Here is a 16,051-nt window from a genome sequence, read left to right as displayed (position 1 = left end):
GTTTTTTGGGATCGACAACCCTTTTTGTTTCGACGCCTTTTTTTGTATCAACGAGCTTCTTCGGCTAGACAACCCTTTTCGGTTCGACGGCCTTTTTGGGAAGAGTGTTGCTTGTTCCTGGGGTATCAGAAGGCTTGGGTTTGGTCTTCGGAGCCGAGCCGGAAGGCGGGGCCTCTGAAGGAGTTTGTCGATGTCGGCTAAGGCCTTTAGGCGATGCTTCGACCGGAGCCTTGTCTTGAGATGGAAGCGGGGTTGGGGGCTTGGTACTCACGGTTTGCCCCGGTGTGATCTGGTCATCGGAGTCAGACTGGTCCACTACGGTGACAATTTCTAGGTCGGAGTACGCTGCTTCTGGGAGTTCTTGTTCATCGTCGAAAATGTTCTTTGGTTCCGGTGCCTGCCGCTGCATCTCTTGTCTAGCGGCTCTTCGGTTCCGGATAGTTTTCTTCGACCGGAACGGAGCACAAGCTGGACAGTTCTCCTCGTTGTGCTCGGGAGATAGGCACTTGGTGCATACTGTATGTTTATCAGTATGTGGGAATTTGGAGTGACATTGTGGGCACCTTTTTAACGGGGTCCTTTCCATCAGCAACAAGCCCCACGTGGCGTCGGACAGGCCCAAAGGCCCGCGTCGACGACCGGATCGAGATGGAAAGTATTATCGAGTCAAGGGGAACCGAACAAGAACAATACAGTCGAGGTTGAAGGCCTTTTGGCCTTAGAAAGTTGAAAAGTTTCGGTTCCGAAGTTGGAGTTGAGGAATAGCATCCGAACCCAATGGCGGAAAAAAACAATCTGAAGATGGAGAGGATGCCCATGCGCACTTTAGTCCAAGGGAGGAGTCACCTATCTTGTGATACTTCGAAGACTCTTCCAGGACAACAAGGTGCAAACATCCGGACCCAACACTAGGCGGCGATCTATGCTAAGATATGATTTCAGCAGGCCACATGCCTCGAACGATTAGGTTAAAAGTTTCTCAGAACATTAGACATCTCAAACCATGTTCTTGGAAATCTAACCCTCAATATAGAAAGGTTCAGGGACCACTCTCTTTGTTCACCAGTGCTAGACTTATAATATTCCATGATTTGAAAGGACCCAGTGAAATAATTTCCAAACCTGGAGAAACTTTTTTCTACGCACTGCGAATCTGAAAATGCATGGCTACAAAAAGAAAATCGTAGCAAAGGTACCCACAAAAAGTATGCCATGGTCCATAATCAGGATAAATGAGCTTAGGTAACAAGATATAGAAGCACAACGCTTGTGGGTTAGTTTTGAAGAATGATGGGGAAGGCTGGGAAGCGACATCAAAAAATAATTATATCTCAATCCTAGTTAGAAGCCAGCAGTTCCCAGATGTATTTGGGGGTTTGATTGACACAGTTATAAAGTACTGCTGTGGTCCTTTTTTGTCTTCCCGGTTCTTTCTGTCACGATCCGCTGTTCCAGTAAGGCGCTGACTGCGCGCCGTGGATGGAACTACATTTCCCGGCATGCCTGGGCAGCGCGTTGCGTATGACGCAGCTTACGCTCGCGCATGCCCGGAAGTAAAAACAGGTTCGAGGAGGAAGACGATGCCGATAATTCTCTATCTGAGGTCGCGTTCTGACCACGGCGGTATCGGTAAGACTTTTCTGATTTCTTTTCCTTCAAGTTGGTTGGGCTGCATCCCGCTCTGGATTTGGATGCAGACAGGGGCAGGTCTGAATGTGCTATTCCTGTTACGTTGTGCTTGTGATTACTACCAGTCTTGAACTCAATGCTACTGAGTCCTGGTCTTAGTCTTAGACACATTACGGCTAGTTCGCCTGTGTGCCTGTGCATTTCTCCCCGTTGGTTGGGTCGTGTAGTCTGCCGTCCCTTGCGGGGAGAACACTGATTCTTGAGGAGTGATTACCCTTTGGCTCTTGGGTTCTAAGAGCAGTCCTGTATTTGAGTGGGGGCAAAGACCCTTTTTGGTGCTATCCAGGGCCGGGTGGCCATTTCTAGCGGTGTCAGGAATCAACACCTTAACTCGTAATACCCACGGAGTTAGTGGGACTTTAACCAGGCTCACCATAACGATTGAAACCGGACGAAGTTAAGAAGCATTAACCCGTCTGTTGTCATGCTATGTTTTTTCCACACAACTTTATTTATCTTGTCTATATAAGAGAGAGGATCTGTGGGGGGAAGGGTCAGTGGGTTTGGTTACGCAAAGAGAAGCTTTATCTAAGGTATGTTAGAGTACAGAGATTACCTAATTGTATAATAGACTTGTGTGTTCTACTCAAACCCATTCTTCTTGTTTCCCTCTTCTAGTCAGCCAAAGCCCTGATTCCACCCTTACCCTCTCCATATAGCGAATCATCCGTATTTCCTTTACAGGTAGGAAGAGGAGATCCTAGGTAGTGTACAAGGGAGAGGAGGTAGCGGAATGCATAGAAATGTATGTTATTGTGTCTTGAATATTCTCTGCTGTCATTTCAGGTCTCCTTCCCTGCTGTCCCCTTCCTTTCCTTCCCTCGCTTGATTCTCCTGGTAGTCTGTGTATGTTACTTCAGACTCTGGGGCCGTCAAGAGGTGGAACCCTTTATAGCATCGGCACAATTCTGAAGAGACCGGAAGACGAAGCCTGACACTTTCGGTCTCAGGGAGGCATTCCTTACAAGCCTCTGGCATCACAAAGTGGTGAGTCTTCTTCAGCATCAGTAATCACAAAAGACTATCATCTGCTGGCCAAACCCTTGCAGGCAGTATTACAACTAACTGAGAACACAATCACCAGTAAGTGAAATGGTTTACAGCTAATGAATATTTGTAATCTCCTTTAAAAAGCACCAATATCTTGCAAAAGATTTAATTATGGCACGTAATTTGGAGCCTCAAATGTTTTGAGAGTTCAATACCAACAAACTGCTTTAAAATGTTATAAACTGGTGGCCAAGCAGCATGGCCGACAGGACGTGAGCTCTGCCAGCTCCCGTCCTGCGGACCCGACAATCCTGTCTTTAATCCTGCCCAGGCTCCGGTGTGCCACCCTGAGCGACCGGACATATCCCTGAAGGTGCGGGGACCATACTGGCCGAATCCCGGCTGGCAGGTGCAGCGGAGTGGCCGCGGAGCAGCCCCGGTGATCCGGGAGCGGCCGCCTCACCTACGCCTCATCTACGTGAGCCCATGGTCTGGGCCTGATCGGCCGGGAGGGCCATTTCCTGCAGGGCTCCGGTGGGCCAGCGGGGGACTTGAGGAGCTTGTCCCGGGTCTGGACTCTGACCCGGGGGACGGCGCTGTGTGCGGCGGAGTGGTGGACGGCGCCGGCCCGTGTGACACACCGGGAGGAGTCTCGGCCCCGGTGCAACTGATCGCGAGCACCGGTTGGCGGACGGGGGGTCCGGACCCGCGAGGGCGCCCTGGCGTGCGCCTGCCCGGCTGTGCGGCTGCCTGCCTGGGAGGGTGTCTGCCGCCCCGGTGCGGGGGTGCGACTGGAGAGCTGAGGACCGGAGCGTGCCCCTCCCCCACCGGGCCGCCATTTTGGAGCCGGTCGTCGGGCCGTGGGCGCCGGAGTGACCGGGGGTGCCTGCGGGTCCGGGTCCCAGAAGACGCTGTGTGGCCGTGAGGTGAGCGCGAACTGGGGGCCCTGAGAAGCGCAGACGGGCGGAGGGGACGGCGCAGGCACGAACACTGAGCCCCTGACAGATCACACGGGGCCGGCATAGTTCTCCCGGGCCTGCCTGCATCCTGGAGCGCAGGGGGGGAGGGGCGCAAGATCCCCCCACTGATTACCGACGGGGCCTTGGGCCTCTGAGAACTCTACTGGTCGAGGGGCGCAGATTGGACTCCTGATTGCGGAGCCGAGGTGGGGCGCCTGGGGGCCCCCCCCTTCCTGACTGCTGGCTGGGAGATCGGGGCATACGACCTACTCCGCCCATAAAAGTGGAGGGGCCTCCTACCTGTGGAGCCCGACAAGACGAGGGGACACAGCGCCGCACCCACTGGGGGCCACAGGGGCCCTTGACGAGATCGCGCCACCCGGCTGGCGGGGTGTGGTTACCAGATTTCTCCTTGCTGGGCCACGACGCTTCCTGACAGTGCCTGAGGGGTCTGGGCCTTGCCTGCGACTGGAGTGTTGGGGGAGTGTGGCAGCCAGACTGAATGTGCAAGGCTGGGAGCTCGAGCGCGACTCCACACGGAACTCTTTACTGACTGGGTGAAGGCGAGATTGGGCTTGCTGCTGCTTTAAAGGCAGGCCATCCCCACATTGGGATCGTTCCAAAGATGCGTAAGGACAAGGCGACCCGATCGTCACAGGCCAACACGATCACCCAATACGCCACGCAGAGACTGCCGCCCCAACGGATTACACGCCAATCAGGCCAGGATGAGGAGCCAGGGGGCTCCGGTGAGCCCACCCGTGCGGAACTTCTGAAGGCTATCCAGGGCTCCCACTCAGCGTTGGAGAGGCAAATAGAAACGGTCTCCATCGACGTCAATCTCCTGCGGACGGACCTCCGCAAGGTGGCGGACAAAGTCACGGATGCGGAGGCCAATATCGAGCAGCTGCAGGGAGAGGTGGCCTCTCTCCGGAAGACGGTCACACACCTTACGGCGACAACTGGAGCTTTGGAACGGAGAGCTGAGGACGCGGAAGGGAGGGCCCGTCGCAGCAACATTCGAGTCCTGGGGGTACCGGAGAGAATGGAGGCGGGAGATCCTGAACGTTTTCTGGAAACATGGATTAGAGCGAAGCTGTGCCCGCAGGGTCTCTCGGAGGTGTTTGTCATCGAGAGGGCTCACCGAGCCCTGGTTCCCCCGCCACAACCAGGGGCCCCGCCGCGAGCTCTGATTGCCAAGATCTTGAATTATCGGGATCGGGACTGCATCCTGCGGGCGGCGAGGGAAACGCTAGACCTAGCTATTGAAAACAGCCGGATTTCGATATACCCAGACTATACCCACCAGGTCCAGGAGATGAGGAAATCCTTTTTGGGGGTTAAACAGAAGCTCCGGGCGATGCAGTTGCAATATATGCTGCTGTATCCCGCCAAACTCAAGGTGCTGGCGCAGGGCAAGGCACACTTCTTTGAATCCCCGGAGGAGGTATGGGAATGGCTGGAGGTTAGAGGAGATGGGGTTCCACCGGGAGCCCGTGGTGGGTCCAAGGAGACATGGGGGAGCCGTCCCCAGCGGCAGCGGAGACCCCGGGGCGGACGGAGACGACACTCTACATCGGAACGCACTGAGGAACCTCGGATCACGGTTGGGGCCGATGGCGGAATGCTCCTGGAACCCTTGCTGCAGGGGGCCGGGGCGGAGTCTCAAAGCCCGCTGGAACCTGCGGAAATCCTGGTCCCAGACACGTTACCAGCTGCAGTGCGGGACATGGCGCCGTCGGACCTGGTGATTCAGGAGACTGGGGGAGCTGGGGCCCTGGCGGTGAATGGCCCACCCTGAGGTGATGTAGGAGCCGTATGTACTTTGTCCTTGGATGGCTACTGTGGCTCCCGGGGTGGAAGGGGTATAGGTGGACACTGGATTGACTTTGTACCCGGAACCACCAGACTATGCATTAGGGGGGGAGGAGAGGGGGGCCGGTAGATTTGCAGTGTGGGAATTGCTTGATGTTCGGGAGACGGGGGTACTACTGTTGGAATTGGTCCTGTGTGGTCGACTACTGTTGGTCCGGAGCCGGGAATATTCAATGCGTGTATTGGGTCATGCGGGGAGCTGGGGGGGGGGGTGGGTGTATGCAGTTCATAGTTGTGTGAGTGTGTGATGGGTTGTGAGGGGTGTGTGGGGAGGCTGTGCACGTCCTGGCACCAGCGGGGGAAGGGCGGGCTGACAGGTTGGGTTGTTGTCGTTATCCTGCTCGTGGGTGGGGGAGGGGGGAATGTTTTGCTGATGTTGCAATTTTGGGGGCGGGGGAGGTGGGGGGGGAACTGTTTAAGACTGTTGGTATTGGCATCATGTGTATCACTGTTCAGGCCCCTGGGAGGCAGTATTTTGGCAGCAGACTGCATGGCCCGGCTGGGCACTTACAGGAAACATGGGATACAAATTTTTAACCTGGAATGTGCGTGGGTTGGGCACTTGTACCAAACGGTATAGGGTCCTATCCTTCCTTCGGAGGCATGGCATTTCGATTGCATGTTTGCAAGAAACGCATCTGAATGAGGAGGGGGCGCAAAAGCTGGCTAAAAAGTGGCGGGGTCAGGTCTTTCACTCTTCCTTTTCGACGTATGCGCGTGGGGTCTTGATCTGGGTAGCGCCCGGGGTCCCCCTCGCGGTACGGTTTGCGGAGGCGGACATTGAGGGCAGGTACCTACTGCTGAGGGTGCTGTTGAATGGCAGAGACCTTACACTACTTAATACATATGCGCCTAACATAGATGACGCGACCTTCTACCCACAAATGCAAGACGTCTTAGTGTCGGACGTGGACAGCCCTCTCCTGTGGTTCGGGGACTTTAACTGTGTCCTGGACCCTGTCCTGGATAGGCATCCTCCCCGAGCGGGGACGAAACCTCGCATGACGGCGAGACTGCGCGAGGTCATGGCAAACCTGGGAGCGGTGGATGTGTGGCGTCAGAGTCACCCGTCACAGAAACTGTACACTTGTTACACCCCTACACACGACACCCATAGCAGGCTAGATAGGATCCTCGCCGCAAATATGGATGCGTCGTACTCCCTACAGGTCACCCATCTGGCCCGCTTCCTGTCTGACCACTCCCCGGTGTTGTGCGCTATGCAGGACGTCGACCAGCCTTCCCGCCCCCGTACATGGCGGATGCCCGCTGATCTCCTACAGGACCCCTTGGGCAGAGATCATGTGCAGACTGCACTCACTAATTACGTCGACCTGAACTGGGTGGGGGATGACGTGCCCCTATCGACGAAATGGGAGGCTCTGAAGGCAGTGGTGCGGGGTGAATGCATGGCCCTTACTTATGGAGTCCGCCGACAGCTGACCCGCGAACTGCGGGAGGCCGAAGACTCCCTGCGGACTCGTCAGGCCTCACCGAACCCTGGGGACCCGGAATTGGCCCTGGAGCGGGAAGCCCAGGCGCAAGTCCATGATGTACTTACGCGCCTCGACAGATACACGCTGGGTCAGTTTAGACAGCGCCTCCACAGGGAGGGGGACAAATCCGGCCGATTATTGGCCTGGATTTTGAGGAAAGAAGTGGCCCCGGTTCAGATAGTTGCCCTGAGGGGCCCTGATGGGGTCATGGTCCATTCGGAGTCCGGTATATTGCGGGTTCTTAAAACACACCTACAGCAGGTGTATACGGCAGATCCGCTGGTCACGGAGGCGTCCTATCAGCCTTACCTCCGGGGAGTGACTCTTCGGGCCCTTCCGAGGGAGGCGGCGGAGGAATTGGATGGGGCCCTGACCCTCCACGAGGTGCGAGTGGCTATGGCAGGCTTACCGACAGCGAAATCCCCGGGAGGAGACGGGTTTCCTTCCGAGTTCTACCACGCATTCGGGGATGTCCTCGGCCCCCTCCTCCTCCAAGTCTTCCTTGCGGCGCTGGAGGAGGGCGCTCTTCCGCCCACAATGTACCAGGGTGAGATCTGCATGCTTCTCAAGCCGGGTGGTGACGGCTATGACCCCGCGGCGTACCGCCCTATCACAATGATTAACACGGATGTCAAGATCCTGACCAAACTCTTGGCCGCTCGATTGGCGCCGCACATGGCCCAGTTGGTTCATGAGGACCAGTGCGGGTTCATCCCCGGGCGCAACACCGCGATGAACCCATGTTATGCATGAGGTGCGCGGTAGAGAGGATCCCCAGGTCCTGGTGTCGATAGACTTGGCCAAGGCGTTTGATACGGTTAGCTGGGGGTACCTATCGGCGGTGCTTCAACAGGTGGGATTGGGGCCCGTGTTTCGCGAGTGGATCCAGATACTATATCGGGCGCCTCGAGCCAGAGTCAAACTTGGGGCTGCACGCTCGGAGGACTGGGCGTTGGGGAGAGGCACCCGGCAGGGATGCCCCCTCTCGCCACTCCTGTTCGCCCTGGCAATCGAGCCATTGGCGGTGGAAGTCCGTACCACGATGGCCCCATGGGGAATCAAGGTGGGGAGTAATATCCACACGGTGTCCTTGTATGCAGACGATGCTCTGTTTTACTTAACATCTCCGCAGGACGCGCTACCGGTTCTGCTTCAGCTACTGGACCGTTTTGGCGCAGCGTCGGGCCTGCGTATCAATGCAGGGAAGTCCCTGGTCTTCCCCCTAGCGGGATATGATGTGGACGCGCGTGGGGACTTGCCACGCCTGGGGCTGCGGTGGGAACTGGAGGCCTTCCGCTATCTGGGGATACAGGTGGCGTCGTCGGACGAACAATTGCTGGCCCGCAATGCGGATAGGGTGGTACATTCCCTACAACAATCGGTGGCATTCTGGAACACGTTGCCTCTCTCCCTGATGGGACGACTGGCGGTGGCGAAAATGGTGATGCTGCCGCGAGTGCTATATGTGTTGCAGAATTCACTGTGCCCACTTCCCCCGCGGCTGTTCCGCACCCTCAATACACTCCTCACGTCCTTACTCTGGGCAGGCAGGCGCAGTAGGGTTGCTTTGCACACGGTTGTCCGGAGCTGGGAGGAGGGGGGGTTGGAGGCACCGAGATTCGACCTCTACTACTATGCAGCTCAGCTGTCGCCAGCTGCCAGGTGGTTCGCGGATGCGGACACCTGGGAACTACGACTCCTCGCGGGGAGCGCGGATGAAAGAACAGTACAGATGGCCCTGATGCGCGGCAGGGGAGCGGACGCGACGCTGCCGTATATAGTGCGCCACACCGCAGCCATCTGGCAACGTGTGGTGGAAAAAATCCTGCGGAGGGCCCCCTTTCACAGGGAACTGCCGATATGGATTATGGCCCCAGTGGTGGACATGGAGGTACACATACCATTCCATGAATGGAGAGCGGGTGGGTGTGAACTGTTGGCAGATCTCTACCCGGACGACACGTTTCTCTCTATCGAACGGGCAACGGAGACGTTCAGTCTCGGTGAGGGCCAATTCCTACATTACAGGGGCCTCCATGCGTTGGCTCGAGACACTTGGCCGCAATTCCCTGATGTGCCCCCTGTGTCCCATACCCTCAATGTTATCCTTTTCTGTGGTAGGGGCAGGAAGCTGATAACCCTACTGTACTCGGCCATGCGGCTGGACTCCACCCCGCCGGTACCCCCGGCGTGGGCGGCTTGGGAGGCTGACCTGGGGGTTGTACTGGACCCGGCACAACGCAAACGCATCGGTACCCTCACCCGGAAGGTGTCGTGCAATGCACGGATCAAACTGACACACTTTAACTTTTTACACCGAACCTATGTGACTCCGGTTGCCTTGAAGCGTATTGCCCCGGACAAGCGTGATGACTGCCCTAGGTGTGGCGCGTCGGGTGCATCATTCCTTCACCTGGCGTGGGAGTGCCCGTTGGTTCACACCTTCTGGCAATCAGTGGTGGCGCACATTCATAAGGTTACTGGACTCCGGATGGAACTGACCCCCCTTCACTGCTTGTTAGCCTTAGTCCCCAAGCCCAGGAGGTGTAATTTGTCCTACAAAATGTTACAACTGCTTTTAGTACTGGCAAGGAGGAGGGTGGCCATCACATGGATGGGGCAGAGGGCCCCGGAGATGTCGCAGTGGCTTAGAGATGTAGGGGAATGGACCCTGGCGGAGGAAACCTTTATGCAAACCGTGCGTAGGGATGTGAAGTTGCAGGACGACCTGCTTGCGTGGAGAATGATGCGAGAGGTGGGAGAGGCATCCGAGGACTCGGATGGAACAAGCGCGGAGTTGTTCACCCCTGGGGACACAGGGTCTGAGGATGAGGGTGGTGGGGAGGGTGAGGGAGGACAGTGAGTCGGGGGAGTGCCTGTCCGCACGCGCACATGTAGGATACACCTGTGCGGAATTGTGTTTTAGTATCTGTAAGTTTCATGCCTAATATACGTAATGATTGCTGCTTTATCTGCCGATGGGAGTGCCATAATGAGGTGAACGACCTGTGTACACATGTTTTAGTTACAAATGCCGAAGTTTTGGGGGGGGAGGGTTCCATTGGGGAGTTGGGGGGTACCCTGTATAATAAAAAATAAAATAAAAAAAAGAAAAAGCAGATTAGAATATCCTGCCGCGCAGTTACATAGCTAGGTTCGAGACCTGGCTCCCATGCTACCACCTGTCGCTGCCCGGCCTTCGGGTTGTGGGCTGAGGGGCCGTGTACACAGCAGAATGTTATTGGCTATGATGTCGTTGTTTTTTTGTAACTGTCGGCGCAACTGTTATATACTAATATTGTCTGCAACAAAAATAAAGTTTTAAAAAAAAAAAAATGTTATAAACTGGTACCTCCATGTCTATTGGAACCTCCACTTTATCTGTGTCATCTTCATACTTGGCACGGGTGAATCTGCAGGATAAAGTTGAACTGGAAGATTTGTAGAGCACTGCTGCACGCATAAACTCATCCTGTTCCCTTCTTCTTTCCCATTCTGTCATACTTAGATCAGAACTGTTCTCCAGGGCATCTAATGTGGATAAACACGTTTTACTTAACACTTTTAATATAACAAATACACTCTAAATGGCAGCATTAGTATTTGAACACTACATTCAAATGTAATTATACGCAAAGCAGAAACAAGGGAAGAAATTAACAAAATCATTTTCATAAGCAGTATTAGCATTTCATTTCCTCCTTTTGAAACAAATACTATTATCTTTTTTAGGTCGAGCGACCTATCTCAATGCGCATGCGCATTGAGAGCGGGAGCTCGATCTATTGCGGCTTAAACAGAGCTTACCGAGATCAGGCGATTCCCAGGCGATTTCTTCCAGTGCACGTGAAAGCGCGTGCACAATGCCACCAGCCGCTTGCCTCGCATTACCACATCAAAGGCAAGGCGGCCTCGTCTCAGGCCCCTGCTGCTTCACACCCTCATGCTGCTCTCCCCGCTCCGCCCCCTCCCCTGCCCGCCGTGTCGCATTTCTCCTCCCCCCTCCCCACAGCAATGCCCTCCGCCTTCTCTCGTGTTTCTCCTTGTTATTTACTTATGTCTTTCTCAATACTGGATTTCAACGGACGGACGGACGAACACACACACACACTCTTTTTATTCCACTCCAACTCATTCCCCTTTCCCTTCTCCCATCTCACTAACACTAAGCCTTTCTCATCCCCATTCTACTTCCCGCTCTCCATCTCTGTTCTGTTAATCCACTTTCTCCTCTGCTCTCTCTCCTTTGCAAACCTTCCTTGCCTCCCTCTTTTACTTCATTTGTCTTCCTCGCCTTCTACCTCTCAGTCTCACTGTTCTCTATCCAACTCTCTTCCTCCTTTCTTACCCCTCTCGCCCCTTCCCTTCCCCTCCCTCACACTCTCGTTCTAGTCTTATTCACTTTCACTGCCTTCCTGCCCGACCTCCCTTTACTATCCGCTCACCCCCTGTGCATCCCTTTCTCCGGCTCTCTAGCCTGGCAGCGTCATTGTCTGCACACAAAGCTGTGGGGCTGCTGTAAGCCCGTGTTGGTGGTGCTGGCTTTTATTGTGTGTTGTACAACACGCATCTGTTTAGCAGATAAACAGTAATCCGCGCATTTATAAATACACTGCCGTGGATCGCTGGCAGCCATTAGGAAGCCGTCTGTCTGTCTTTTGCGGCAGCGGGCCATGGGCAGACACGCAGCTGGCCCTTCCTGCGCCTCCCCCGGTCCTTAGCCCGGACTGTGGGTGCCACCCGGGATTCTGCGCACTCGAGCCCATCATACAGCAGGCCATAAGGAAACAAGACCTCGGAACAGCTGGTTTGATAATATACAGTGTTGAGTCTCTGCTCTAGGCCAGCTGCGTGGCTGGTGCCTCGCTTGGCCTCCAGTGATGCTCCACGCAGTGAAAATGCGGCTGAACGCTCAGTTTGCTGACGGGGGTCGGTGGCTGCGCTGCAGTGCAGGCCTGGACGCTCTCCGCCAGGCTCGCGTTTCAACAACGCTCATTCCTGCTCCACAGGCGGCTCTCACCCCCTGTGCATCCCTTTCTCCGGCTCTCTAGGCCTCACTCGCAAACCCCCACCATGTCACCGCACTCCCCTCCCCTCCCCACCCTCATGCCCACTCTCCTCCATTCTTCTCTTTTCTCTAGTTCTCATACTCGTATTCTTGGTTCCCTTCGCCTGTCATCCTTTATGCTGTAAATGTCCACTTACAGGGGCTGCGGAGACAGCTGTGCTGCGGCGCACTTTACTTTAACAGGTCTGTTTGCAAATAAAGCTGGCACTGCTAATGACCGTCATATGTCCCTGCTCTGTATGTTAATGAAGCTTCGAAACCCTGCCATTATACAAGTGCCAGAAAGGACAGGATTGGTCGATGAAAGGTACAAAAAAATCACTTGACTTCAAACCCTTGCATACCTAGACTGCTTTCTGTGTAGAGATAACAAACGCCATGTTTTTAAAAATAATACTTATAATGTAGTGGCTTATTTCACAAAAGCAGAAAGCTAAAAAAAAAAAAAGCATTGGCATAGCCAATAGATCTCGCCTTTTGGGACCTTATAAGTGTTTAGTGATCCAGCACAATATCCTTGGTGCAACAACATTAAGTGTTACATGGCTAAACACTTATAAGGTCCCAAAGGCGAGACCTATTGGCTATGCCAATGCTTGTTATGGAAATATGTTTGAAGTTACTCCTGTGCTTCAGAACTCAAAACGGGCCCTCATGTTAGAACTGAAACGTGTGCCATGCTTTCAGAACTGCGAATCAGTTTCATATTAACTTGTCCACCCTTCCCTTCAGAATTAATATGTTCAAAATCTTGCGCCTCACCTCATAAGGGTTATGAATTAAAATATGTGTCTGTTTGGTAGGCCTATATTTAGATTGTTTACACAATGCTTTATCCTCTGGATATATTATTGACATTATTGGACATGCTAACCCAAATGAACGCTCATGAATACTGTATTTCAACTGTATCACAATCTGCCCATTCCTAAACAATGAGTATCTCCCAGCGTATCCCCACATTTATCTTGCCAAGCTACAGGCTTGCCACATTGCTTAGCATTATTCAGGTAATCTGATGGATCCCCTCTGTTTGGTGATCCTTAAACCTTGACGCAGTGCTCCTCCAAATGTTGATGTATCACGTGCAAGATTTTCCCCTGACTGCCCTGAACCTGTGCGGACTCCCCCTTACTTTTTTAAAACAAGTATAATTTTTTCACTATCTCTGTCAGGTCTTTGAATCAACTTAAAATGGAAACAATTACCTATCATCAACTCATTTAAGAGGAAGGGGCTGGGAATCAACAAGTATGACATCACCTCAATTTTGTCAGGATTGACTCCATATAACCAACACGCGCTACCACCTGGCACTAAGTCAGTTACTAACCTAATTTGGCAACCCAGCTACCATCCTAAGGCAAATCAGCTTGTTCAAAAGTGTTCTGAGAGGAACAATATGAAAGCCTTCTTCAAGTCTTAATAGACCACAACCATCCTCTGGCTAAGACCTATTTAGCCCATCACCCAGATAGGTCTGCCATTCTTTGTGAAACCAAGCTTCATTTCGTTCTATAACAAATATAAACATAATATAACATATAATGGAGTACAATAAGGATTAGTTACTTACCTGTAATCCTAGTTCTCTTCCAGGGGTATACTCATTAAAGTCATAAGCACTGAATTATCTCCGCCCATGAGCGGGAACCCGGAACACATAATATACATGTGTAAATATTTCAAAAAGTACATAGTACTAAACTAATTATACACATATACATGTATAATAACCATAATATGCAGCCTAACATATATACATAGGCTAATAAAGCCAACATTACACACGTTCTGAAGCATGAAAATATGCTGTATATAAATGCAATAAACAGGCATGAGCCCAAAATGCATTTCATAACCATGAAAAAACTTTTATTTTCATCAAAGAACCTGTTGTAAACAGTTATTAGCCTAAAAGGCTGCATATGAAAAATTGTCTGTGTACAGAAAATCAGACTGGCACCCTGCCTTTAAGGCCCCAGAGAATCTGCACACTTTGCCTTTAAGGCCTCTAGGAGAACTCTGTTCCCATCATGCACCACAGGTGACAGTTAGGTCAGTTCTTTTGTACGGTTAAGTAAACTATTAGCAGGAATCTGCACTTAAAAACTTCATAATACATATTGAAAAAATGCTACTGCTCGCCCGGGGAGGCGGGAGGGTGCTTATGACTTTAATGAGTATACCCCTGGAAGAGAACTAGGATTACAGGTAAGTAACTAATCCTTCTCTTCCAGGGGATACTCATTAATAGTCATAAGCACTGAATAGAGTAGCAAGCTCATACCCACTAGAAGCGGGCGAACAGATAAATGCATAGCTGCACTTTTAAAAATACAGTGTTTAACTAGAAACAGCAAACAAATTTCTGAGTGATGCTTGTCCCACTTGTGCATCCGTCTGAGCATCAGAATCCAAGCAGTAATGGCGTGTAAACGTATGCACTGAACGCCAAGTAGCTGCTTTACATATCTCTGACATAGCCACATTCCTAAGAAGAGCTGTGGTAGCAGCTTTCCCTCTCGTAGAATGAGCCCTAGGTCTACCTGATAAAGACTTGTGGGCTAGCTGATAAGCCAGTAAGATACATGAAACTATCCATCTAGAAATGGATCTCTTGGATGCTGCCAAACCAGTATTCGTAGGACCATAGTTCACAAACAAACGGTCCGTGTGTCTCAAAGACTTCGTTTTATCTAGATAAAACTTCAAAACCCTCTTTAGATCCAATGAATGCAAAGTCCGCTCAGCCGGACTCCAAGGGTTTGGAAAGAAAGTAGGCAATGTTATGGATTGGTTAACATGAAAATCCGACACCACCTTTGGTAGAAAAGCAGGATGAGTCCTAAGCACCACTCTGTTTCCATGAAAAACTGTGTACGGTTCCTTGCAACACAGAGCCTGAATTTCGCTCACTCTACGAGCAGAAGTGATGGCTACCAGGAATGCTACTTTCCAAGATAAGTGTTACAAAGAAGCTTTATGTATGGGCTCAAATGGTGGACCCATCAACTTAGTCAATACCACATTAAGCTCCCAAGGTGGAGAAGGAGACCTGACTGGAGGAAACACCTTCCTTAACCCCTCTAGAAAATCCTTCACCACAGGCATTCGAAAAAACGATATCTGTGTTGGCGATTTTCTATAAGCAGTTATTGCAGCAAGATGGACTTTAATAGAACTAAACTGCAAACCAGACTCAGCAAGATACAGAAGATAAGGCAAGATCACCTGTTCTTGACCATGAATAGGGTCAAGACCCTTACTCTGACACCAAAGGTAAAAGCGTTTCCACTTAAATCCGTAGGATTGTCTTGTAGAAGGCCGCTTTGCCTCCTTAAGAATGTTCATACACTCCGGATTCAGCTGTAAATGCCCGTACTGGATGACTTCAGGAGCCATGCTGCCAAGCGCAGGGAGGGCAGATTGGGATGAAACACTCGCCCCTCCTGTTTGGACAGAAGATCCGGGCGACAAGGCAATCTCCTGTGTGGCCTGATTGACAACTGAAGGAGATCTGGGAACCACCACTGCCGTAGCCACTCCGGGCAAATCAGTATCATTCTGGAATTGGTCTTGTACATCCGGTTGATCACTGCTGGTATCAACGGTGTCGGTGGAAAGGCGTACAGCAAATTTTGACACCTGTCTATCAAAAGGGCATTCCCTTGCGACCCTTTCTGGGAGAACCTGGACGCGAAGACGGGGCATTTTGTGTTTTCCGCGTCTGCGAACAGATCGAAGTCTGGTGTTCCACAAGCCTGGAAAATGCTGTGCACGACGTCTTCGTTGAGAACCCAGTTGTGCGCTTCGACGAAGTCTCTGGTGAGGCCGTCCGCCTGTGAGTTGAGACTCCCTGGTAGGTGAACTGCTGTTATGGACAGGTCTCGTGCAAGTAACCAATGCCAGATGGTCTGGGCTTCTATGGACAGAGTCCTGGATCTGGTACCCCCTGCTTGTTTAAGTAATAC

At 52.3% G+C, this 16,051-nt stretch overlaps 1 protein-coding gene across 2 annotated transcripts in view; it reads right to left on the bottom strand.

Moving 5' to 3' along the window:
- Positions 1–16,051, bottom strand: part of GPATCH1 (G-patch domain containing 1) — a 282,152-nt gene that overhangs the window by 122,990 nt on the left and 143,111 nt on the right. For both annotated transcript variants that reach the window (XM_078668539.1, XM_078668540.1), the window contains exon 12: positions 10,362–10,540. In XM_078668539.1, coding sequence (XP_078524665.1) covers positions 10,362–10,540 — 179 coding nt within the window. The remainder of the gene's footprint in view (positions 1–10,361; positions 10,541–16,051) is intronic.

Source organism: Lissotriton helveticus, chromosome 12 (assembly GCF_964261635.1).
Source record: "Lissotriton helveticus chromosome 12, aLisHel1.1, whole genome shotgun sequence".
In the NCBI taxonomy this organism is placed as follows: domain Eukaryota; kingdom Metazoa; phylum Chordata; class Amphibia; order Caudata; family Salamandridae; genus Lissotriton; species Lissotriton helveticus.
The sequence above is the reverse complement of the archived record's forward strand: the minus strand, read 5'-3'. Positions and strand labels throughout refer to the sequence as shown.